Source organism: Rhea pennata, chromosome 7 (assembly GCF_028389875.1).
Source record: "Rhea pennata isolate bPtePen1 chromosome 7, bPtePen1.pri, whole genome shotgun sequence".
Classification (NCBI taxonomy): domain Eukaryota; kingdom Metazoa; phylum Chordata; class Aves; order Rheiformes; family Rheidae; genus Rhea; species Rhea pennata.
The window spans coordinates 2,549,468-2,576,079 of NC_084669.1; the positions used below are offsets into that span (position 1 = coordinate 2,549,468).

Below are 26,612 nucleotides of genomic sequence, written 5' to 3' on the forward strand. Positions count from 1 at the left end.
TGTGAGCTATTACAATTTTAAGAAACGCAGAGGTACAATATGCAAAGTGGAGTATTTTCTTCCAAAGCAAATAGACTTCAACACCGCTGCTTTCTGTTATTCTGGAAAACCAGTCTTCACAACTACCTTAAGATTTTGATTTATCATTAGGCCAGAATTTACTGCCTTGACTATAGAATGATACTAAAGATCAAAAAGGCAAGAAGTACAGCTACTTATAGACACTTTATTCTCTCATACAGTCATGAGAATAGAAGAGAAAAGTTACAGATGGGAGCACAAGAAAGAAGGGAAGAGAGAAGCAGGCTCACCTGGAAGAGCGGTACCTCCACCAAATGTCACAAGAGGTCAGGGTATTACTCTATTTCTACATTTCATAATGAAGGCTATCAGGCCAGATAAATTTTCTGTAATTATGTAATTGGGACAGGCAGTGGGAAGATCTTCCTATGGCTCAGTGAAAAGTAAATGTCAAAATTAAGCAGCAGATGAATATAAATGCAGAGTTCTAACCATAAATATTCATTCAGACAGACCAAGTTCTGAGATGGATCCCACAAACGCTTAAATGATTTCTTGGGGAATAGAATGCCCCCCCCCCCAAAAAAAAAAAAAAAGACAGGTTACTCCAAATAGAAATAGCCTGTGCAAGATAAGCTACATAGATTAATACAGTGAATACATGAGCATAACAGTACACTCCAACACATTTGCCTCAATATCATGTTCAGCATTTCATTTCCTCTACACATGGTGTCAATTATTACAGCGCATCACTATTTCTTCATTTGTTCTCTGCAGAGATCTAGCCATCTTCTGCAAGATACTCAGCTGGTAGACAACAATCTTTTCCATTAGAAACAATGCAAGATTCTAGGAAAAACAGGGTAAGACATCAATGCTGACAATAAAATCCTCCTTCTGGCACAACTTTTAAATAAGTTGGCTTAGGTGTTGGGTTTTTTTTTTTTTTTTTTTTAATCCTTGTAATGTTATGTGCACTAAAGTCATAATGGGGTTCTGACAAAATTATTCATTATCCATTAATATTAAAATATTACATCAGTAGGTTACCTTGTTCCGTTTCCCCTCTGTGAATCAATTTGTGACTATGGTCTCTGGGCTTCTACAAAAAAATCGGGTGCTATTTGTAAGGAATGGCCTTGGAGGAGCTGACGTAGCACAAGCTTCATGAAGATGGAGTTGTCTCTATTTCGCAAGGTTAGGTAGATGCAGGGCTATGAACAAAGTGTAAGGAAAGACCACCCTTTTGTGGGGTGAGAAGAAACTGAAAAAAGAAGCTGCTGAACCTGCCAGACTTAATATACACATAGACCCAAATCAGTTAAGTGCTGCTTTGAAATGAAACATCTTGCGATTCTGAAAAGCTCTAAGATTAGCGGTTCAGATCTACCACTTCAGTTGTTCCCGTGACAAGAAGCATCAAGCTATGCGAGCCTGGAAGTTACAAAGACCAAGTCTGTAGCACTGGATTTGCAATTAAACATTTTGGTGAAGATGTTCCTCACATTTGGGAGGCTGAAAACTAAGCTAGAGAAAACACTTGGGGGTTTGCTCCTATTTCATCAGAAATAGACCTGTTGGCCAGACCAGACCACTGGTCCGGATCGGCGGAAAGCATACAAATAACCTAGGTAGATCAAACATATTGGCCCCAAGTCAGAGCTAATTTGAAAATATGGCTACATCCACACAATCTTGCACTGTAAAACAAACAGAAAACTAAGTGCATTTAGACAGGAAGTGAGTGCCCTAAACATCGAAACACAGCCTATTTTACCTATCCTATTCTACCTAAAGTTTAAATAAATATTTTGTATCACACATGAGCTCCAAATATCTGGACAGCATTCAATACATCCCTTAATTAGGGGATGTCCTGGAACATAGCATCCAACTAACCTTCCCTAGAAATATCTGTAATTCTTTGTAGATTATATAGAAATGCAGGTTCTTAATCTTGGTCTTAAACTGCAGAAAATTTAGATGCCTGAGCCCAATTTTACTCCCTTCTGTGTTTAGTACATACCAGAAGTCACCAGCCTTAAAGACTAACCCACACTGTTAGTACCAGAGAATGAAGACACTGATCTCTGAAAAAGGGTCTCCAAAGCTCACTAGGAACCCTTGACATCACCTGCAACTCTGAAAAGGCACAACAACAGAAGTTTATATACTCACTTTTTCTGCAGCATATCAGTGATTATTTACAAATAGAAGTGCTGTAAAGCATGGCAGTGTTTACCAGAGAACTGCCTGCATTTCAGAAGACCTAAGGTACACTTTCATGATTGTGCAGTTTGACCTGGAAGATCCAACCTTTGACATACGCTTGCAGAACAGTAATAATTATACATTCCTAATTGCTTCTAGGTACACAAATAAGAAGTCATCTCAAACAAAATGTTTTCAAATTTAATGACTTTCAAAACTGTAGTTGCAGTACAATGAACTTAAGATTCTTTTTTAAAGAAATATCACAATTTCAACATATTTCTGCTAATAAACCTATAGTTTTCCTTTTTTTAAAAAAAAATATTTACAGAACTTTAAGGAAAAGACAGACATAAGCACAGTAGAATTTGAGTAGCAAAGAACTTACAGTTAGACTGGTAAAGTAATAAGACTTCCTGACTGCTGCACTGATCAACAGAAAGAAGGGATAAATAGTTACAAAAAGATTTATTTTTGTGTTTGCAGTTTTGCACAAGCTTCCCATTATTTAGAAAGCACTATACATATAAGGCAGATCTATTTAAACAGATATCTAAGCTATATCTGTTAAAAATAATTTCTATAATATCAAAAATCATTGATTGCTTTACAAATCTGAGTTTAAAATCTGAGCACAAATCAATTCACATTAAAAAAGCTGCAGTTTTGATTACTAAATGGATTTAAAAACTAGTTTTGCAACAGTTAAAACTACTGTCTTGTTCTTGTTCTTGTGCTTGATCTTGTTTTCCTGTCTGTTCCTTCAGCTGTCTGCTGGATTGCAGTTTTGTCAAGTTCTTCTTTAGTTTTGTTTCTTTTTCCTTTTTGCAGAGATCTATTTTCATCATTCTCTATTTGTAGACAAAAACATTAACTGTAAGTACGTATCATAAATCAAACATTTCATAACATTCAATTTTCGGTTACATTGTTTTTAAAGGAAATGTCCCTAATGACTATATTCTACAGATTACATCTATGAACTCAACAAACCAGCTACAAAACCCACATTTCCGCACATTCAATATCCTTTAAAATAGTTCCCTGAGGACTTGCAGCTATTTCTGAAAGTAGGTTAACATTAATGAGAGCACCAAAACCAATTAGCTACTATTTCAGCTAAAAACCCTTTTACTGATATGTAAAACTAAAATATACCCAATACTGATGTAAAATCCTGCAGAAAATGAATATTTAGTATGATTTTATGCTCCAAATAGAGCTCGCAAGTCAGGTTTTAACTAAAGAAAACAGACACCTACGCAAGAATCTAGATAGTACAGAAAACTGAGGCTACTCCAAGAAATGAGCACTAGCACCAAAAATGTAAACTTCTGTTAAAATCCACCTGGGGAAAAGATGACATCCCTGGAAGAGAAGCTATCCAGGCAGGTAGTGAAGAACATATACAGCATCAGAAAGGAGGTATGTATAGGTACTTCTGGCAAGTACATATAGCAGGATAAGAAGGCAGAAATTGGCAAATGTATAAAGAAGGGAAACAAAAGAAAAGTCCATAAACTAAGACAGAAGTACATGTTATCGAAGGATACGGCATGTGCCAAAGAAAAGTGAAAGGGACCAAGAGAAATAAAACAGAAGGGACAACCAAACTGCAGTATGTTTTTTAACACAATTTGCCAAGAAATCCCTAAATAGGTACTTGTAAAGATTCAGTCATTATTTCCATGTATTTATTTACTAACATATTTCTAATTATTTCATACTAGTTTTTAAGTTACATCATATCCAGCTGAAAATTTCAGGGAATATTTTAGACATTAGTGACAAGAATTATATTGGCTTGAGGAAAGCAAAACAGAAAGGGGGGAGAATAGGAAGCACATGGAACCTGTGCCATCAAGGTCCTCCAGAAGTCAGGGATACAAGAGTTTAGACAGCATTTAGGAGAAAACAACAGTGAACAACGTGTGCGACAAATGTGATTATCACATTATGTCATGACCACATTCTCCTGCAAGTTAGTTGTTGCATTTACTTTAAACTAAAAGTTAGGTAGGGTACAAATGAGGTATGAAAGAGCATGAGGACATTTGAATAATCCAGGGAATGAATACAACTGTCATATCCCACAAAATCTATACTTTCTATTTGAGACACTCTTGTATAGAGTAACCACCTTTATTTACTTTCGATTTCTTGCTATATTAAAAATCTACTGTATATCTACGTTAGAGTATGGTAGCCCACAGTAATATAAATTACAGAGAGTTTGTTCACATTATTCTTACATCAATAAATAACTTAATTATTTTTAGGGAATAGAAAGCAAATTCATGCCTTACCGGATTTTAATTTTTTGGATGCTAAGTCATCTTCTGGCAACTGACATTTTCTTCTGCGAGAAGTGGAAGTTGTCTGTGGTAGAAGGTTAACCTCTTTTCCCTTACTAGAGGAATTTTTTTTTTCAGAATCAGGGGATTTCAAACATGTATTTTGAGTTTTTGAGGAAATGTTCTCATTTTCTGGCAAGTTGCCGTTATCACAGAGCGAAGTAGAAGTAGCTGCCTCTGACGCAAGTTCTACCTTTTTTCTTTTATTCCTCAATAGCCTTGGTTTTTCCTGGGATAAATTACTATCCAGCAACGCATTTTCATCATCTTTAAGAGTATCCTTTTCATCTATGTCTTTGGACAAAGCATGTTTTTCCCTGAGAAAGGTGGAACCAGCTTCTTCAGATTTGAAATAAACAGTTTTCTTTCTACTTGCTCTTGACAGATTGGCAGATGGCACTATTTCCAAAGGTAAGTTCTCTTGTTCTTCAGGAGTTTCATTCTTACCACTATCCAGCAAACTGATTTTACCTTGTGGTGAAGTGGAACGAACAGCTAATGAAGTGACATTAGCTTTTTGCCTTAAGTTCCTTTTTGAAAGATCCATTTTCTGGGGAGAAGTAGAGTTTTCCAAAATCAGTTTTTCAGCTTCCCCGTAAGTATTCTTTCCACTGTTTTCTTTTAATACACTTTGTTTTCCCTGAATAGAAGTAGAACTTGTTGCTTCTAACAAGAGGGCAACTTCTTTCCTTCTGCCCTTCCTCAACTGAGTTTCTTTTACAGATGAAGCAACAGTTTCCAAAAGCACATTTTGATCTTCTTTAAGAATATCTTCTCTACCACTATCTGCTAGCACACCACGTCTTCCTCTAAGAGAAATGTAATTAGTTGTATGTGACATCAAAGCAGTTTCTTTCCTTCTGCCCCTTCCTAATGGTTTTTCTTTCGCTGGGGACATGGTTTCCAAAGGTATATTTTGTTCTTGATTAGAACTCTCCTCTTTATCATCAGTTTCTGACAAGCCACGTTTTCTCTGGAGAGAAGATGAACTTTTTGCCTCTGCTGCTGGATCAATCTTCTTTCTTTTGTCCTTTGCTGCTGCATTTGATTTTGCCTGGGAAGTTTTATTTCCCAAAGCCATATTTTGATCTTCTTTCACAGTCATCTTTTTATCATCACCTTCCAGCAACCCACGCTTTTTTCTGATAGAAACAGAACTAGTGGTTTGTGATGCTACAGCAACCTCTCCTCTTTTGCCCCATCTCAGCGGATTCTCTTCTGTTGAGGAGAGAGTAGCTTCCAAAGCTGGATCTTCTACAAAAGTCTCATTTTTACTATGATCTTCAATTAATGTTTGTTTTTTAGTAAAGCTAGAACAAGCTGTTGGTGGAATGGAATCAACTTGCTTTCTTCTGCTCCTCCTTATTTGTGAGGAAGTATTTTCTAAAGTGTCATGTTGACCACCTTTATAAGTTATTCCTTTATCATCTCCAGGTAAACTCTTCCCTTCAAGTGCTTTGGAATTAGCTTCTTCAAGTTCAAAATTAACTTTCTTCCCTCTACCTCTTCTAAACGTAGTCCCATTTATTTGTGTCTGACTCTCTTGCAGTATTCCAATTTGTTGAGGTTTAAGTACTTCTTCATTTTCAGTCTGCTTTTGACAGCTATGAGCCACTTTGTCATTGTCTGCAGCAGGTACTGCTGTGGCAGCTGTGTCGTTCATGTCCTTGACAATGGGAGAACCTAAAGAATCCTTGACAGAGGATTCCACTAGCACTGTTTCTGACTTAAGTTTGGGAACAATTACTTTTAGGCTGTTTACATCTCTGACAAATTCATCAGCCTTTATCTCCAAGGAGTCCTTTTTGACTCTCCTACTTCTAGTTCTGCTTGTTTCTTGTACTGTGCTTCTGGTTGTTTCCAAGTACAGAACAGCAGCAGGTGCTTTGGTTGTCTCTCCAAAAGCTGACTGTGACTTTAATCTTTGAGATGACTCTGCTGCATTCTCCTGTGCATTTTCAGATTCATCTCCCTGACATACTTTCCTCTCACTTTGCATGTGCGATTGTGCTTCAGTAACAGTTTCTGCTGAAGTTTCCTTGGTGTCTTGAACTTTTTGCATATTTTCAGGTGCCATCCTGCAAATTTCTGTTTTTGTTTCAATCAAATGCTTTCTAGCATTTCTTAAAGATTTTCCTCTTTTTTCTACTACCTTTATTTCAGGTTCAGCTCCGATTTCAGAATTTTCTGCAAGGGCAGTCTCAGTGATACCTTTGTCAAAAGTCTGTTCTTCTTGCATTATCCTTGCTGAAGAGTCCTTACAAAGTTTCCTCGCTGTCCCATGAAGCTCCTCTGAAGGTGACTGTTTGACTTGGACATTTTTTCCTCTTCTTATTCTTTTAGATGGAATTACTGGTTCTGTGATTTCAACTTTTTTCTCTCCTCTAGACATTTTCCTAGGTGACAGAAACATTTCTTTGTTTTCTATACTACCTTCATTAGATTTGTTTTCAGTTATTGTGAATTCTGTTTGCAGATGCTGACAGTCTGCATTTTGAATGCTATTAGACATACTTTCTGTCTTTATACTTTGACACTCTTCAGTTATTAATATATCATCAACACCATACTCCTGCAAAGTCTGTTTTATATTTGCAGGTTCTTTTTGTAGCACTGAAGAGTCTTTGCCACAACACTCAAGACTCTGATGTTTTAACTCCTTTGGTTCATTCTTTTTACCTCTTCTTGGTCTTTGAGCAGCTCCACATAATTCCACAAATGACACAGTTTCAGCTTTTTCACGATCAATGTGCACTGAAACAATTTCTTCTTCAATGCAACGATTTGTTCTCTTTCCTCTTCGTAGATTTTTAGCCGCTGAAACTGAAGCGTTAACCACATCCATCCCCTCTTGAGGGCTCTTTATTTCCAGAGTTTGCAATTCTTTTAAATTTACATCTTCCTCTAGATTCTTTCCACACTGTTTTACTGAAATAGCATGCACTGTCTTCCTTGGTCTGCCCCTTTTTTGTCTCTTTGTAGACTGGTCTTTGCTGGGTGATACCATCTGTTGAGAATCTCCACCTTCTGAAATATTTCCTTTGTCTTCTAAAAGAGTTTTTCCCCCCATTAGAAGTGTTTACATAGAAAAGAGCACAAAAAAAGTTATACGTTTCTATGTCTGACCAAAGTATCTGTGAGTTTTGAGCAGAACTATCCTACTGTGGGAGACGGGCAAGGAGGGAAATTCAAATCACATTTAATATTCCTAACAAAAAAAGTAATTTTTATTGACTGCCAGAAGAAAGGACAGGTTACTGCACAATGATGTCTGATTTATTTGGTAGGCAGAATTCATAGCTTCAAGCTTTGCAAAGAAAGATAATTAAGTAGGGAGCATTTTTTTTTTTTAAACATTAGTTCAGATGGAGATGCTACCATTACTACACCAATAAACTATTACACCATTACTTCACAAACAAATCTACCTTCCGGTAGCTGTTTTTCGGTAGTGATTACTGTCCACGTTCCATCCACTATGTTATTTTTGCATACTGTGTATTTTAGAATTTTAAAACACACTTAAACTTCATAATATGGTTCATTATCCCTTTAGTTGATAATCAAAGCATTTGTACTCACCGGATTCATGACTGGAATTAGTACAAGGAAGTACAGTATCTTCTTGCTGAAGATCTGTAATATTTATTGATCTGACCTAAAGGAATAAACAATAATCGATAAATTCATAGAAAATTAGGAACATAATAGTCGAAAAACATCATGTCAAACACTTTTCACAAAAAAATGAAATCAATTTGATAACTGTAATGTAATGTACTTAGCATACATACATCAAATTCCAAACTAATCATTTGATCTAGTGCAGCAATTTTTACAGTGAAAAACAATACTGTATACAGTTAAAAAAGTATTCAGTAAATCGGCTCAAAAGTGCCCTAATGAGATCTCAAAAGCAATTTTGGGTATTAGCACTGAACGGCTCGAGCATTTTAGTGTTTTAACATAGTTCTACAGAGATCAGCACTAGGCCCTGTGATACTCAACATTTTATTTATGGTCTGAAAATGAACATAAAAAAGTCAATGCTAATCAAATTCACAAGTGACAAGAGTGATAAAGCTGTGAATAAGGTCAAGACGGCCATCAAGAGCAACCTCAGTTACTGCTTAGGTAGGGTTCATTCAAAAAAAATACATACCGATACAGGCAAATATATGCAGATATATCAGTCTCTAACAAGCGACCATTCAGGAAGCAAAGAACAAACTTAAAGGCATAGTGAGCAATCAGCTGACCATCATCATGACCAGACAAACACCACAATACTTGGCAAGAGCTCAGTCTTGGATGTTGAAAGCAGGAAAAAAAACTTCAAAGTTCAGATATGAAGCTATGAAGGGGTCATACAAAACCCAGAAATCCAAGTATGTGTAGGGCTTGTGAAAAGGATAGCAAGAAAAGAAGTTAATTATAGTTTGTAAGCAATGTAAAGGACGTTTTAAACATAATGGAAACAAATAGCTGGAAAATGAAGCACTCAAATTTGTAACAAGCTATATCTTTTAGCAGGGGGCATTTCCCGCTAAAAAGCTATTAAGGAAAAGATTGCCATTTTTTTTTAAAAGTCTTCAAAGCAACACCATGCACTTTCCCAGAATGTCATTTTTCTCCAGGGCCTGGAGGAATGAGATATTAAATTATATGCTATTACACACAAACTGTCGTATTAGATGACTTTAGAGTTAGTTTCAACCATGAGCTCTGAGTCTAGGTAAGTTGTTCCAAAAGCTAAAGAAAGTATTTTACCTTAACTTCCTCTGGTACATCAAACATCTCCTTAACGCCGACATATTCCACTTCAAAATCTGAACATTTTTCCCTGGGTTCTGCCATAAGCCTTTTCAGACCCACAAAATCTTCAACTGGGTGATACTTCTCTCTCGGAGTCCTCACTAATCTACTAATTCCAAATATATCTTCCACTGGTTCAACTTTTTCTTTTGGTGTCTTGAAAATACGGCTGACCCCAATCATATCTTCTACTGGTTGATATTTCACTTTTGGAGTTTTCCTGATTAACTTAACACCTGCCATATCTTTTACTGCTTCCACTGGAGTCTTCAGCAATCTTCTAGAGGCATTTTCATCTGTAATAGCCTCCGGCTTCTGCTTCGGGGTCCTCAGGAGCTGCTTGACACCGGACAGGGCCTCTGCCTCAGCCGGCTCCGGCTTCTGCTTCGGGGTCCTCAGGAGCTGCTTGACACCGGACAGGGCCTCAGCCGGCTCCGGCTTCTGCTTCGGGGTCCTCAGGAGCTGCTTGACACCGGACAGGGCCTCAGCCGGCTCCGGCTTCTGCTTCGGGGTCCTCAGGAGCTGCTTGACACCAGACAGGGCCTCAGCCGGCTCCGGCTTCTGCTTCGGGGTCCTCAGGAGCTGCTTGACGCCGGACAGGGCCTCCACTGGCTCCGGCTTCTGCTTCGGGGTCCTCAGGAGCTGCTTGACGCCGGACAGGGCCTCTGCCTCCACTGGCTCCGGCTTCTGCTTCGGGGTCCTCAGGAGCTGCTTGACGCCGGACAGGGCCTCTGCCTCCACTGGCTCCGGCTTCTGCTTCGGGGTCCTCAGGAGCTGCTTGACGCCGGACAGGGCCTCTGCCTCCACTGGCTCCGGCTTCTGCTTCGGGGTCCTCAGGAGCTGCTTGACGCCGGACAGGGCCTCAGCTGGTTCCGGCTTCTGCTTCGGGGTCCTCAGGAGCTGCTTGACGCCGGACAGGGCCTCAGCTGGTTCCGGCTTCTGCTTCGGGGTCCTCAGGAGCTGCTTGACGCCAGACAGGGCCTCTGCCTCCACTGGCTCCGGCTTCTGCTTCGGGGTCCTCAGGAGTTGCTTGACGCCGGACAGGGCCTCAGCTGGCTCCGGCTTCTGCTTCGGGGTCCTCAGGAGCTGCTTGACGCCGGACAGGGCCTCAGCTGGCTCCGGCTTCTGCTTCGGGGTCCTCAGGAGCTGCTTGACACCAGACAGGGCCTCTGCCTCAGCTGGCTCCGGCTTCTGCTTCGGGGTCCTCAGGAGCTGCTTGACACCAGACAGGGCCTCAGCTGGCTCCAGCTTCTGCTTCGGGGTCCTCAGGAGCTGCTTGACACCAGACAGGGCCTCAACTGGCTCCGGCTTCTGCTTCGGGGTCGTGCTTTTAATTCCTAATTTCACCCAAGGTGTACATTTTTCTGGATTTATTAGCAAACTGTCCATGTCAACATTTTCTTCCAGCATAGTCTCTTTTTTTTCAGGAGTATTCGTGGAGATGGCATCAACCACAAACTCTTCATCTCTCAGAAAGTGACAGATGTCTTGACTATCTTGTTTCTGCTCTGAAGCATCTGAGCTACTTAAGGGCGACACTATCATCTCTCCTGTAATAAAAGAATAGGTTTACGTAATTTGGAAAAAAAATTAAGCAGAAAATCCAAATATTCTAGTTGTTGTATAAATAAGTAAAAAACAGATTCAAACATCTTGAGCTTTATACAAACTAAAGTGTAATTCAGCAATTGATTTGGCAATTAACCATAAGGTAATTGGCTCCTGCAGGACACAGCATACATTTAAAAAAGACTGTATCTGATTAAGCAAGCAAAAATTGTCATGCTTTTATATAATCAAAATATTAATTTATGTTGTCCCTAAAAACTTCTAGTGATACACCTTTACTGCAAGTTTCTTTAGGGTATTGTAGCAATATCAGACATCAATCAAATTTTTATATTACACAATATACACACACGACCTTTCTGAAACTTTGGAAAGTATAGAAGAAAAATAGAGGTGAAGTGAGATTTTTGTACAATTTGCATCACCTGCACTCAGTTTGCACAAGTTTGTGTTTGGAAAGGCACTTGTTGCAAGTATTCATTATGGTCACTGTAGAAGCACTGGCTCTGGGAAATCTTGGACTGTTTTGGGTCTTGATTATTATGCACGGAAGAAAAGGATGCTTGAGGGGAAAACTTAGGAAAAAAAAGTCAAGTGAATTTCTCTGGCTATTTAATACCAGCTATTTGTTTTCTCTCACTACTTCCCAATGTTGTTAACATAAGTATTACAACAAGCATTAACTGCACTGACACTCAACAGAAACGGCCACCACTCTCCCTCTTCGTTGACAAAATATTTCCCATCGTTCTTCCCAGTGGTAAAAGGAACTGAGGCCAATGAAAAGTTATGGAGAAAAGCCTGGTCAGAACAACACAAAAGGTTTTACAATGAGTTAAATTTAAAGTGGCAGAAGCACAACTTCTGGAGGAATATACCCAGAACTAAGCCTTAACTATTGTCAGGTTAACCTCACTTCAGGCCCCAGTGAAATAACAGAGCAGGTCCTTTAGAAACACTTTTCCAGGCACAAGAAGAAGGGGGCAACCAGGAACAGTTAGTGCGGATTTACCAAAGGAAAATGATACCTGAAATTCCTAATTGCCTCCTGTGATAAAGTGATACGTGGATAAAAGGAGAGCAGTGGACATTATTCGTCCTGACTTTAGCAAAGCTAACATCATCTCACACAATGTTCTGGTGCCTAGGTTAGGACATTAGTTGTTCATTCATCCAAGCTGCAGACAGACTAGAACTGGTTGGACAGGCAGGCTCAGAGGGTCATGGTGAAAGGGTCTCTACCTGCAGGCTAGTAACGAGTACTGCAGGTCAGAGGAAAGGACCAACAGGACCCTGACAAAATTCAACAAGGACAAGGTGTAAAGCACTGCACCCAAGAAGGAAGAGCTCTTGCAACAATCCAGGCTGGAGACTGACTGGCTAGCTGGCTCTGCTGAAAAGGCTCTGGCTCCATGCTTCCCAAACTCCAAAACTAAAGTGCATTTCTGACATGCAAAAGGATCAGTGTGTAGAGCACCTAAGATTAAGGGCTTGCCCACCAAACAGACGTAATCTTCAGGTGGACGAAAAATCACTTCACTAATACTTATTTTCAAGGTAAGCATTATACTGGACTCCCTTCTGAAGTTTTAACAAGGTTTGTTACACCTAAGACTTCCACAAAATCTGAAATAAACTAAAAAGCATTTCACTTTTTTTTTTAATTTTAAACTGGAGAATTTACTCTTGATTTTTTTCTTCAGTGTTTCACTACACAATCAGTTTTGCTAAATTCTGAAGAAAAATTAAATTTAGAGAGGTCTGAGCTCTTTTGGGACATGATGACTGGTCTTAGAGGTCACAAGTAAAAAGACACAAGGCAAAAGGGAAGTACCCTTATCTTAATATAAATCTTCCTAACTTGATACTTTTTTTCTTTTAGTAGACTCTTTCTGCAAGATTACACAACATCCTCTTCCCACCATGAAACTGTATCACTGGATTTAAACGTATCCACAGACAACTGATTAAAGAACTGCCATGCTTCAGCACAAGATTTGCCACACTTTAAACTTGCCTAAAACAACAATACATGCTTCGGCATTTTGATAAGTTCATACAAAATAGAATTAATAAGAAAATAACACCTATTCAAAAATTAACTAGAACTACAAAAATGTCTTTTAACACATGATAAAGCAACTCATTTCATGGGTTGCCAGATGCATCACTATATAGCAAGTCCACCTAGGCTGACTACTCATTGACTCAAGCTGTAGACGTGTCACTACATTGCTACCCTGAAATATATCTAAACATTTGCTCTCTTTTCAGATAAGAAACATACCAGATTCCTCCGGAGTGTGCAACTCTGAAACTTCCACTGCACTACATGTTGGTGTAAAATCAGTCTTCTGAACAGTGAACAAAGGCAGTCTTTTTCCACTTTTATTTTCTGGAGTCTGAAACATCTCAGTCATTCCTACAAATTATATTCAGAGAAGCAAGCATACACTTTGACAAAAGAACTACATAGTTGGTAGAGCCAGTAATACATTTTAAAAGCACACAACTTACCTGTGAAGCTTTCATCTGTATCCATGTTTTGTTTCAAGATAGGATTTTTTACCACTTTAGGGACCTGTCCGGCCATTCTAACTGTTGTGGTATAAGCTCTGCCTACAACTATGGTAGCAGGAGACTCCACATGACCTGTACTAAAGTGACCCTTTACTTTTCTTTCTGGAGTCTGTAGAGGGGAAAAACAAAAAAAATATCAATAAAGTAAAAAAGATGTATATAAAAAACCCCTAATCACTCAAATCTTCTACAAACTTAGTTGGTCTTGCTTGGCAAATACCAACTGTTCTGCAGACAAAAGTGGTTAACTCACAGCTATTTTAAGGAGTTAGCTCTGAGAAATGCAAATATATACCCATTCAAAATTAAGTGACTGTGCTTGATGAGCACCTGAGATTGCAAGTTTTCTTGGCCTTAGGGAACTGAGGGAAATCCTGAGTGCTTCAGCCTTATTCCCTTGCGCTGTGTCAGCTTGCAGAGTATTTAAATTGAAACGCATGCCCTGCCCTGTCCCTTCTACAGTTTGGACTGTAGAGAAGGGACAAAGACATACTCAAACTACCCCATGCTTTCACTTTTATCTAGAGATAGCCTTAAGATTATTCAAATTGAGAGATTAGAAGTTCACTTTCAATTACACTAGTGAAACTGGTGTCTATTTAATATACTCTATAACCATGTTACAGAGCAGTTACCTACTCACATATCTAATCCTTTACTACAGATGGTATAGATGGACTTGCACCAAAAAGAATAAATAGCTGTGGCTCCTGACCTCTTCCTACAGGTCTCAAGTTTCTTGCATACCAGGACAAAAATATCAATACTCAATTAACATGATGTTACATACCTATAAGCTACCATCTAAAAAAAATGCTGCTTTACAGTTTAAAAATACCTTTGGTGATTTTGTTATCCTCTTTGCTGATCTTCCTTTCTGGACAGACTTTTTAATGGCTTTTGCTTGTGGTCTGGCAACACCTAACTTTACCACCTCTGCCCAAGATTTTGCAACTAGAAAGCAGAACAAAAATAACTTTTTAGCTGTGTAAGTCAGCATTTGCAATTATTTCTTTATGCTTCCAAAGGATTTCTGCTGAGTGTGACTTAGCAGGCTGGTCAGTATATTACCTGGCAACACCTATACCAAAATGTTGTGTGAAAACACCGTCAGTTGGAAAACCTAATGTCAGTTGAAGTTTAACAAGTGTTCAAACATCCAGTATAAACTGTTTCCACAATCAAAAAACCTCATTATAGCACCAAAAACTTCACAGACCATTGAACAGAGCATTGACCCAATTCTGTGCTTAATCTTTTTGTTAAGGAAGTATTTTCCCCAGAAGAAAATCTGTCACGAGCCTTTCAGTCTCATCATTATTATACCTGAACTTCTCTTTGGTGGGCTGTGAGATTTAATATTACAGAAATGGCTTTCAAGTGAATCATATCCAGCTTTTCTTTCATCTGCTTTCCAAGGATCTTCATATTCAGGAAATTATTTATTTATATTGCTTACAGCATTTAGATCTTCACAGACTCTCTAAAAGTCTTATATCACCTTCTCCACATAATCTCCTTTTCTGATTATTCCCAAAGAAAGGTTATCTTTATCACAACATCATTCTGTACACTGCATAATAATCAGGGAATTAATTACAGCTATGTAATAAATGAAGCTGTAAGCTGGTAGGCTATCTGCCTTGTTTACTGCAGAAATTGGCTATAAGGAGGCAGAGATCACCTAAAGCAAATTATTTTTGTAGTTAAAGTGAAAGCTGTTCTGAAGAACTGAATTTTATTATTCTCTTATCACAGTGACTATGCAAATTGGGGCAAGTCTTCAAAAACAAATTTTCAAAAGTTGTCATTCTTAGGGTGCCCAGATTATGAAGAAAATTGCCCAGCATCCAGGAAATTATCAGGCACTGGGAACAGGATTGTGTTTTGTATACAGCATAAACATTCAAAAATCCAAATATTTAGTAACTGTGGTGTTATTTCCATTTTAGAGAGGAAATTAAGACACAGGCATTAAGAAACACTTTCACACTGCAGAGATGTGGTGAGCAGAGGTATGACATTAATACTTGTGAAATACTCTGCTACTAAAATGAATGGAATAAAGCAACTGAAAATCCTTATTTCATTAAGTAGTTAACACAACCTTCAACTGTATTAATCTGGAGGTATTGCGAAGGGCTGTGATTTTATCTTACCATATAATAGAGGCCATCACTAGGAAACTGCATGTAGTAAGATATCCAAAATTTTAAAAATCTACTAAGAAAATGGAGATAAAAAATAACAAAAATTACTGGGAAAAGGTGCTGATAAGTTTTAAATTTGACTTTTAAAGAGTCAATTTCATTTGATTTATGAAAATAAATGACTGAAAGATAACTTGTCTGTAAGTATCTTCACAAAAATAAACATTTCAAAAACCAGAGTCTAACAAATTTTACAGTGGCTCCAAAACTATTTTGACCAATGTCAACACTCAATATCTGTCACTCAGCACACCCAGATATCATCATTTGTAATCAAAATTGGTATGTAACACTGTCAACAGCTTGCACAAGTACAGTCCAGTCTACAGACAAAGCTTAGAAACTACATATGGGAAATGTTACAAAGAACTTAAGCTAAAGCTAGACAAAAATCAGATTGCTATAAAAATACACACTTTAACATCAAAATTGATGTAATTGAGGCTGCTTGATCTAGCTCAACATTATTTGACCTCTGAGTCAAACAGGCTCAATACAATGCTAACAGGATGAAATGCAGTAACTTCATATAGCATACCTTATGTCCTAAACCTGTCTTTTAAGTCTGAACAACATTCAGAGAATAAAAGACATCGTTATTTATGACTTTATAATGTGATTATTTACTTTGTGCACTTTGGATGAAAAAAATAATTGATGATAAAACCATCATCAAAATGCTTTCTCATGAAGGAATTTATTACTGAAAATAACCTTGCAAGTTACAATCATAATTGTAGCATCTGTCAGCTTCTAAGTACATAGAATTTGTGTTTTAAATACTCCTCTATATACCCTTTATATTATAAGGGTATAGAACTTTGCAATTCCCAGTTGTTTTCAAGAAGGCCAAAAACTGACAAAAGATTCATATTTGGTGGTCTTTGTTAAATGACTTCACAGGCCTACTTCAGTTTTGTTATTGTTTCTTAAAGCATTAAAATTCATATTAAAAATTAAACGTTTAAACAAACCTAGCAAATTGGCACTGGAGGCACCACTTCTTCTTTTTGCATTAAGAACTGCTACAGCCCCACTTCTTCTCTTCATGGGAGTGCTCTTCAAAGCAAGCTGTGCGTGTTTTGTTAATTTGTTAGCTGTAGTTTTATCATCTTGGTTAACGTGAGAAGAATTTGGTGTTTTTACTTGAGTATCGTTTTTCTCCTGGGTATTCACGTCTTTTGCAACAGCATTCTGCTCCTCTGCAGCCGGTGATGGTGTCGTGACGTGAGAAATGGAGAAACGACCTTTAGTGTAAGGTGTTGGAGAGCTTAAAGTAAATTTAGGTGTTGCTTTTCCAGAAAGAGGGGAGGCAGCTGGGGACCTCCGGGTCATCAAATTTTTTGGTGACACTTTTTCTTTTGGCAAACATTCAGGAAGTACCTAGTAAGAAAAAAAAGTATATATAAATTTTAAATATTTAAATACACATACACCCAGATAAAAAGGTTATTGCACAAAGCAGAACTACAAAAAGCTCATCTAAATCTTTGAAAAGTAAATGCAGTACTATAAAAGATCATCAGATTAAAAAAATCTTATTCTCTAAAAAGTGAAACAAACCTAAAACATTTTAAATTTCAAAATAGTCCCAAAAGATGCATACAAATTCACTTTGGTTAATTGAATTATCCTATTTTATTCAAAACAGTTGTATTCACATCAGGTGGATGACACATTTTAACTAGCTTAAATCATAGGCAAATATTTCAAATTTTTAGCCAAGTCACACGACAGAAGTCTGCCAACAAACTCCCATTCTAAATTGTTTCTGTTTTCTGGTATTTATGGTAAACTGGCACCTGTAGAGGCCAGATACACAAACAGAAATATATTCATTTAGACATATTCATGAGAACAAGTAAAAGCATGTGAGCTGAATAAAAACCTACCTCCCATGCAGTTAAGTATAAAGGGTAACCTGAGCTTTTTTTTTTGGGGGGGGGGGGGGGGGGGGGGGGGGGGGCGAGAAAAGTTTGCTTTTTTCAACCACAACTTTAATTTGCAATTTAAATGTCCGCTTCTCCCAAGGTACATCCAAATAAGGCTTACAATTCATTTTGAAATCATTTTTTAAAGTCTGAAATAATGATTATTGCTCATGTTATTTCTTTTAGCAACTTAGTTTTTTGAACTTTTAAGGTTTACCTGGACTGCAAAATGCTTCAATCCCTGAGCCTTCTTCAGAACGGCACGTGGCGAGTTTCCAAATGGTAAGCTCAGTCTTGCAGGAATTGCACCTCTTTTAAGGGGCGAATTGGGAGGTAAACTCTTATCAAAAAGTTCTGGGCTTAGATGACCACCAAAAGACACTCTCTTTCTTTTTCCTAAAGGCTGAAGTAACAAATTGCCACTTCTCCTCTTCTGAGATGCTCTTCTTCTGTTACCTAGAAGTAGCACGAATTGAAAACATTTGTATACATCTGAGAATCCAGGAAATCACCATTTTAACCAGCACCAAAAACAGTGGACTATCTGTCCACTCGAAGCCTATCGGAAGATAATTCACTTTAAAGATTCAATTGCATAAACTTTTATAGAGAAAATTGTATTTTCATGGGTAAGTACAATTACATGACAAATATTTTTGAACTGATCTGTCAGTAATCAGTTCTAAATCTATGGAAGTAGGAAAGATTCTTGTTTAAAAAAAGCATAGGAGAATTTGTCAAATTAAGAAGTATTTACCTGATTCCTCTTCTTCGGCCAACAGGCTAGAAATATTCGTTTCTGAGACCACCTCATCTTCTTTCAGTATGACAGCACTCCTAGACTTCCTTTTTGATGACAATCTATGAGGTCTGGCATCTTCCAAATCTAGTTTCTGCTGATTGGTCTTTGTGGTCAGCTCCTCTTTAGTTCCACTATCTTTTCCATCTATAGCCTTATCTTGATGATTTTGGACTGCATCTGCCTCCAGTGCTTTTTTAGTTAGCAGCCCAGAGGTCCTTGGTCTACCCCTTTTTCTTCCAGGGCTGGATTTTTGACTAGCAGGAGATGCAAGATCTGGCGTTAATTCTTCTGAAAGCGGTGTCTCTGAATAGACATTTCTGTTTGATAGTTCTTTACTCCGCCTGATATTTCTTTTGGGACTCTTTGAATTAGACGAAGAGGCAGGAGTTTCAGAATCTCTCTGAACAAAGTTTGCCTGATCACAAATTTCTTTCAGCACTTCTTTTATAGATTTTCCTGGTGTATGTTGTTTACTATTACGCCTTTGTTTCAAACATGTATTTTCTGCCAAATGCAGTTGTTTGAGGCTATCATTTCTGCATACTAAATCTTCCTTTTGAGGTTCAGCTGAAATTTCTGAAAAAGTCTTATGTTCCAATAATACATTGTGCTGACTTATTGGAGTATCAGAATTTACAGAACCCTTTCCACTAGTTTCTTTGGTAGATGATACGGAACGAGACCGAGGACTCCTCCTTGTGGACCTTGGAGTAGACAAAATACATTTATCTATTTCAGAAACACTAGTCATGCTAGTTGCATTTGTTACAGCAGTTGTTGGTGCTAGTTGTTCTGGTTTTTTTGCAGAAGAGTATGTTTTTATTTTATCTCCATAACCCAAACATTCTATAGAGCATGGCTTAGGTGAACATGCTGCGTTTCCATCGGTGTTTTCATTTGGTTTGGTTGTAACTTCAATACCTTCAGATTTGCCTGACATATTTTGTTCCTTGTGATCTTGCAAGCGAATTTTCTTACCGATATCTCTTGACATCTCATTTGAAGCCGAAGTTCGGGGACTTCTGGTAAAGCTCTTCTTGTCTGTACTTCCTGCAGCTGTAATCAGATTAAATTTTGAACCGACCACTTCTTGTCTCACTTTATACTCTTCAATAGTTTCACTTAAATCTGTTTCTTTAGTCAGGCTTCCAAGACCATAAGCATAATCTGATGATGAAATCTGAGCACTGGATTCTAGCAACGCACTCTTGCCATCTTCTTTTTTGGCTTGTTGAGATACATTTCCTTCTTGCAGAGTTTTTTTCACTTCAATCTCGTGTTTCAGTGTTTCATAGAGTTTACTAAAAGGAGACATTTCATTTTCCTTTTTACTAGATTGAATTCTATACAAAGGTTTAGATGTTAACAGCTTGATGGGTAAAACTTTAGAAATATTTTCCTCTGTACTTCGTTTATTTTCATTGGCATTTTGTTCTTCACACTCAGTATTATCTATAAAACAAGCAAAACAAAAGAAAAAAAATATAGATGCATAGTTGCTTAAAAATGCAAAACTAAGTTCCTTAAATACAGGTGAAAACTCCTTCTCTTCATCTCCCAAGATGGTAGTGTATTAAAAAGAAAAAACAACCCTCTGCTTGCAATAATAATTTTGTAATAAGCATTTCAATACTAATGCAGTTATCATGAAAACTAAGTTTTGTTCTTCAATTTGTCCCACATTCAGGTAAAGTACTTGATATTCCATGCTGCTTATCTTTAAAATCAATAGATCACATAGATCTCTTTTAGGGCTGCCACAAGATAGATCCGTAAGCATGAAACAAAACAATCCTTTAAATCAGCTTACCACTACAATTTAATCAGTTCTTCATTTTGCATTTACATTGCTCAGTATTGCACAAACTGTAGCAATGTGCTTCTTTAGGGTAAAGCCAGATAATAGAGCAGAGAGACAAGACAGTAAATGACTGCACGTATGCTGCTATTGCATTGTCATTTGCAAATTGCCTTCAGGAAAGCTTGAAGTAACATGCTTTGCTTTACATTTTCCTTGAGCAAGTGGTCAGCTAACAGGGTTCATCTGACAAGAGGTACCTCTCCAAGCCACAAAAAGCCAAGAGCTCACAAACATCTATACATCTACAAGCTCTCTTTCTCAGCACTGCTCGATACCAGCATGAATGACTGCAGAAATAAATGGCGGTATATGTTGCCTTTCCTTACTTGTGACAGAAAATATTCCATGTAAGGATGGAAGTTAGAAATATACTAGGAAGAACCTGTCAATTAGCTTCTTTTTAGGAAGAGAAGGGAGATGGAAGGGGAAGGAGAGAGATGGGAGACAGCAGGAAATTAGATCTTTCTGTGAAAAACCTTGCGTCTAACCTGCTTACAAGTAAAGTAGATTGATATTTTTTGTATTGACCTGATAATTTGATCTCCTTAAAGGTTAAAGAAGAAGGAAACAAAGACTGTTGTATTGTAAGAAGATGCTAGGAAACTTATTATCCAAATTCCACAAGTCCAGATGCACCCACAACAACCCATCAACATCAAGCACTTTGAAATGTTCTGTTTTGGATTGAAAGAAAATTTTCCTGCAAAATACACAGCATATACCCACTGGTAGAATAACAACCACTTTTCTTTTTCATACACCTTGCATCTTTGTAAGGTTTTACACAAACCTTCCATCTTCCCATGAAAGAAGCTTGCTGACTGAAGGAAGAAAGAAGAATGGATAAGTGATGCACTGATATTTAATCAGCCTATTATTTATAATTACTCACATGTAGTAGGTCTGGGGAAACAGGTTTTTACTCGGTCTATATGAAGTAGCTATTGTGAACCATCATTTCCATCAGCAAAAAAATCAACCCTTCCTATGTATATTCAAAATTATACTTCGTTTACATTTTTTAATAGCACACCTGAGAATGTAAAATTGTCTCAACATTAATCTGGTCCTATTCTAGGTCAGACAGAACTGCAAGTTAAATTTTAATCACAGGGATGAATTTACTTTTAATTATACTTGTTTCTGTTGAAAGGCAAAATGTAATAGGTAATTAAGTTTTACATATCAGCTTCAATGGACATTTGTATTGCATTTGCAAAGCTAGCACGCTGAACTCCCTTCTTAGTTGTAACCTTCACAAACTTAATCTGAACAAATCATTTAAAACAATATATACAGATTTTGCCAATTACAGTCTTATTCTTACTGCCCGTTTGTTGGTTGCAACTACACTGATTTATCCTGGCAGGACTTAGCTTTGGTAAAACATAGCATCCACGCATGCCATGATAAAGGAGTATTATACTCAGCCTGACAGGTCTTAAAATATATACCTTTCACTCCATGCAACCTTATTTTTCCTCTTGATGCTAAGAACAAAAGACAACTAAGGGGGGGGGGGGCAGAGAGAAGAAGGAGGAAAAAAAAAGACAATAAAAAATAAAATAGGTACCAACCAGAATCATGAAGACTTTTAGATCCTGAAGTTTGTTTGTGTAATAATTCTGGTTCTGCCACCTGCTGAACATGAAGAACCTGTAAATTTGTACAACATTACAGCAGAGGAACAAGTATTTTATAAACGGCTTAGCTTTCTACCATACACTGGAAAACACCGATCTTACAGATGCATATACATTGCTTAAAAAAATAAGCTTAAAAAGCTTAAAAAAAAGCTTAAAAAAAAAAGTATTCAAATGAAATTTCTATAACATTTCAGAGCTTAAGAATGCAGACCTCAACACATTCAATGCTCTGTATAATAAGAGTTTAATTGTTATGACTGAAATTATTAGATCTAATAGAACCCGAAGCAGATGCATACATACAAATACTTTCTAGCATTTGAAAAGAAAAATTTCACTTTAATAGACCTTGAGGAAGAATTCTTATTTAAATAATAAAATTATAATATACATAAATATCTCAACAGCCACAGTACTTGTTAACTAGCAATAGCCCTTTTAAGGAGAAAGCTTTGCTGGGGCAGAAAAAAAGAAAAATTAATGAAAATAAATCATTAAAAGACTAAGTTGGTTTGATATTTATAAATATCAATATTCCAACAATACATTAGAGTAATAGCACATAGAACAACAGATAATTTTTGAAAAAAAAAAAGACTGCTCAGTCTCTAGGACAAATTTCCCCATTTAAAGTAGGATTTCCAATGTCAATACTCTATGCTTCCTGCATCCCATCATTTCTTGGAAAAAAGCTAAGGATTAATTTTTAATAGCTTACCTGTATTACTAACACCATAGATCATTAAGTATTTATTACTAGAAACTGACAAGTCTAAAAGTAATAAATTAGTAACAAAGAAAAAAATATTTAGATAAAGACATTGGTTTCCGTTTTAAAAACGGAAAGCTAATCTATGGTTGAAAAACTGTTTCTAATCACATGAAGAAAACAAAATGGGAAATACACTACAAATCAGTACAAATACAAATATGCTTGCAATAAATAAGCCTTTAGCCATAGAATCACCTGCAGTGTTTCATTTTTTGGAGACCTAGAACGTCTCTTTCTTGGAGTTGATTGGGGAGGATATTCAAACCTGGAAGAAATATTAAAAAGTAAAAACAATCATTTTTTTTTTTATCAAATAACCGATTAAATTGCCGTAATTATGATAAATGATATAGCAATAGTTGTCATCTTTCAGCAACATACACATATTCCTTTTAAAGGCTTTAACTACATCAAAGTAATTCTAACTTTTCCCCTAAAAGTGATTGCCCTTGAAATAAAATCAAAATATTCTCTCTAGACAATTCTATCTTTATTGGTTTAGCTTAACGTAATACAAAAGTGATAAAAAGAGATCTTTAAGCAATCCTTCCTTCTGAAGGAGCTCTATAAAGCTAGGTAAAGAAATATGGAATAAACTAAACTAACTTCTGTTCCTGAAGATGGTAAAAAGACGTTTTAATTTTCCCATTTATCTACAGCCATTGCCTGTCTCTTCATCTAGCAGTAAGATGCTGTGTCCACAGAGCTCTCCAGACATTTGCCTGCAGACCACATTCTAGGATCAAGGCATTAACAGTTCATCTCTGTCATTGGTACATACCTGAAAGAACGATCAATAATAGTTAACACATCTCCATGCTTCAGAGGTACAGGTTGCTGAAAACAACCACCATTCAGTTGCGTAGGATTTACTGTACTTAGGTTAGTCAGTATTGCCTAAAAACGAAACAGACAGTTCAGTAGCCTGAAGAGATGCAATGATGCAATATAAATACCACTAATATATGTACATCTTACCTCCTTGTTTTCATTTACTTCAATTTTGCAATGTTCTTTAGAGACCTGAGGCAACTGAATGCGAATATCACATTCTGTTTTCCTATGGGTGAAAATACAATTTCAGTTTTAAGACATACAACAGGCAGAAAAATCTGGTTGCAATATAATTGGATATTTTTCCAACTTTTTAGTTAATAATTTGTAAAGCAGCACAATACTCTGTCAAATCTGATAACCTACCACAACCTCAGCATAGCTGGGTTTAATTTTTTGTTTTGTATTTTTGTTTTTGTTTGTACTTCCAGTCACCAGAAGTAATGTAATGTGTGCGCCTTCTTAGACCCATTTACTGTGCACTATAGACTGGGTCCACTCCACAGATTTGCAACTCTGTCCATAATTTAGCAGTTGCAACACTGTTACAATGGTAGCTAGTGCATCATCATCTTTTCACACACATTTCTTTTCAGTTAAAGCTATTAAAGCCCTCAAATTAGACACTAGTTATACTTTAGTTATATGCTTATGATAAACAGCTAGATTATTAAAAAGCATTCGTTTCAGGATTTGTACCACTGACACTTATTCCCAACATAATTACAAGTGAAAAGAAAGCAAGAAGGTAGCTGCTAAGTGGGTGAGGAGGAGAGGGGAACATTGTATTTTGTGCTAATGTCTGAAGTGGATAACTAGCGCTCAAGTAAAAAGAGCAGAAAGAAACGAAGCAGAGAGAAAAACATAAAAGCTATAGACTAGATCCTAAATCACTTATCAATAAAATCCATTGCTGCCAAAATCTACCCTACTGACAATAAGAAATAGATCAAAAAGTACTGTTTAAGTTTCAGATCTCAGCCTTCATATGGCATGCCAAGCCAAAAAAACGAAACCATTCCATTTGCCAGTGAAACCAAGCATTATATGACTGGCACAAGATGAACCCACAAATTACCATGTATAGCCTAAATTTTTAAAACACAGGATTGCTCTCTCTAACTTACCAGTAAGCGTCATCTGTAAACACTCTCAACTTTCTTTGGCATTGGTTATTGATCACCATCAGAGACAGAATATTACATAGACAGACCTTTGGTCTGGCCAGACTAGCCACTTTCTCTTTGAGAAAGATGTGCACAGCTCTTAAGTATATGGGCTTTTTTATATGTAATTTCTTCTAATAATCTCTCACTCCTTCGACACATTGTGGACCTTAGGCAACAAATGTATCACCTATTGGACCAGGTGTACTCTTCATACAAATATCAGACACCTCTCTCTGATGTAGCTGACAGAAAATAATGTTTGTAAAATTAAGTATCATCTGTCTGGGCAGCTCTACAGAAGGCAAACAACAATATTATTGACGCTGAAGTGCTCCCAGAAGACTTTTACCAAGTAATCTGATGCAGGACAAAATAATTACAGTTACTTAAAAGATCTATCAATGAGTAAAGTGCTGAAAAATTTTGATTTAAGAGAAGTAAAAACATTTTATTTGAAGCACTGTCTATAGTAAGGTCACTTGAGTCAAGTCTTCACACATCTTAAGGTATGTTAATGTCATCTTTTCATATTAAATAGCTGTACCAGGTTTAAAAAACACCAAAATTTGTTTCTTTCAGCATCACTCAATTGTGCAAGTCAAAGTGAGTTTCAAGTTTGGAAGAGAAGGGGTAAGTTTGTACCAATTTTTAAGGCGTGATCAATTCTAAAGATTTGCTTATGTAATCCATTACTGAGGTCTCAGAGAGCCAAAGCAAGATTGAGATGAGTATGCCTGTGTGATGAAGATTGCACAAGACACATATTTCTCCTCTCTTTACTAGTAAGTTCATTAGCATCTTGAATATTTCCTGTAGAAACTACCAATACTATTGATCACTTGTCAACTGTAATTTACTTCGTCTCATTGTTTTGCCAAATCACTTCCTCAAATTCTCTTTGGCTAGAAACTATAAGCAAAGTTTTGGCAAGTAAAGGACAAAAAGCAGTAAGAAAAAATAAATTCAACTCTAAAAAAATAAATTCAACTCTATTTTTACACCACGTTAGTGCAATCCAGTACCACCGTCTCTTCCTTAAACAACATTCATGATTATTCAAATACTTGTTTTTGCAAATAAATATATTCCCTGGGTATGATAGCCCTTAATTATCAATATTATTGCAAAGCATACGATTACTTGACTAATTCTCACCTTCCAAATAAACAAGAACTTGCAGTGAGGGGGAAATGAATTCCATCAGTCCCATTCCGTTTAATTACAACAATTTCCCCAAAGAGCGGCATCTTCAGACGTAAGGAACCTCACCTAAAAAAAGAGCATCTAAATTACTCTTCCAAATAATGTTCTGCGTATTTATGAAAACGAACTAATATAATTAATATTTACTTCCGCTGGGCAGACAACTCCTATAATGTACAGACGAACCTCCGTGCCTTTTGCATGTGCTCGCTCTGTGCAGACCTGGGAATTAAAGCGTACCAGGAGTAATCACTGTAGTCGTACACACCAAGCTGTTTGCGCATCGCGTGCTCACAGAAACTGATGTTCACGCACAGCGGCAAGAACAGGCATCGCGACGTTACGCAGTGCGGTTTTACACGCGAAACAAGCATTCGCTACCCACCGCGCATCACAGCCTTTGCAAAGGCCCGGGGCCAACACACAGTATCCTGCATTACCACAGTAATTTAAATCCGCTTTTAGGTAAACAACGCCGGGCCGCGGCGGCCCCCCTCCCCGCGGAGCCGCGCTCGCCGCCCGCTCCCACCCCGCCGGGGGCGGTCCGGACGCCTCCTACCTCCTGCGGAGCCCCCGCGGGCCGCCGAGGAACGCGGAGAGCGGCGCGGCGCCTCCTGTCAGGCCGCGGCGC

At 37.5% G+C, this 26,612-nt stretch overlaps 1 protein-coding gene across 1 annotated transcript; it reads right to left on the reverse strand.

Annotated features, from left to right (window-relative positions):
- Positions 1-4,877: 4,877 nt before the first annotated feature.
- On the reverse strand, positions 4,878-26,025 carry MKI67 (marker of proliferation Ki-67). The gene is made up of 16 exons (XM_062580372.1): positions 25,934-26,025; positions 23,754-23,835; positions 23,557-23,672; positions 22,971-23,040; positions 21,935-22,013; positions 18,452-19,948; positions 17,912-18,150; positions 16,738-17,146; positions 14,392-14,507; positions 13,491-13,662; positions 13,261-13,395; positions 9,360-10,954; positions 8,172-8,247; positions 7,160-7,637; positions 5,061-6,985; positions 4,878-4,906 (listed from the first exon to the last, which is right to left on the reverse strand). Exons 1-16 carry the CDS (start codon positions 26,023-26,025, stop codon positions 4,878-4,880), a joined length of 7,110 nt encoding a protein of 2,369 aa, XP_062436356.1.
- Positions 26,026-26,612: the final 587 nt, after the last annotated feature.

Bases quoted from the DNA above. Each gene is read 5' to 3' on its own strand.
- MKI67 (XM_062580372.1), bottom strand. From the start codon at position 26,025: ATGCCGCTCTTTGGGGAAATTGTTGTAATTAAACGGAATGGGACTGAT. The intron at 17,147-17,911 runs GTAAACCTTAAA...TTTTCTTACTAG, and splicing joins TGAAGCATTTTGCAGTCCAG to GTACTTCCTGAATGTTTGCC. The intron at 8,248-9,359 runs GTAAAATACTTT...TTATTCCTTTAG, and splicing joins ATGTACCAGAGGAAGTTAAG to GTCAGATCAATAAATATTAC.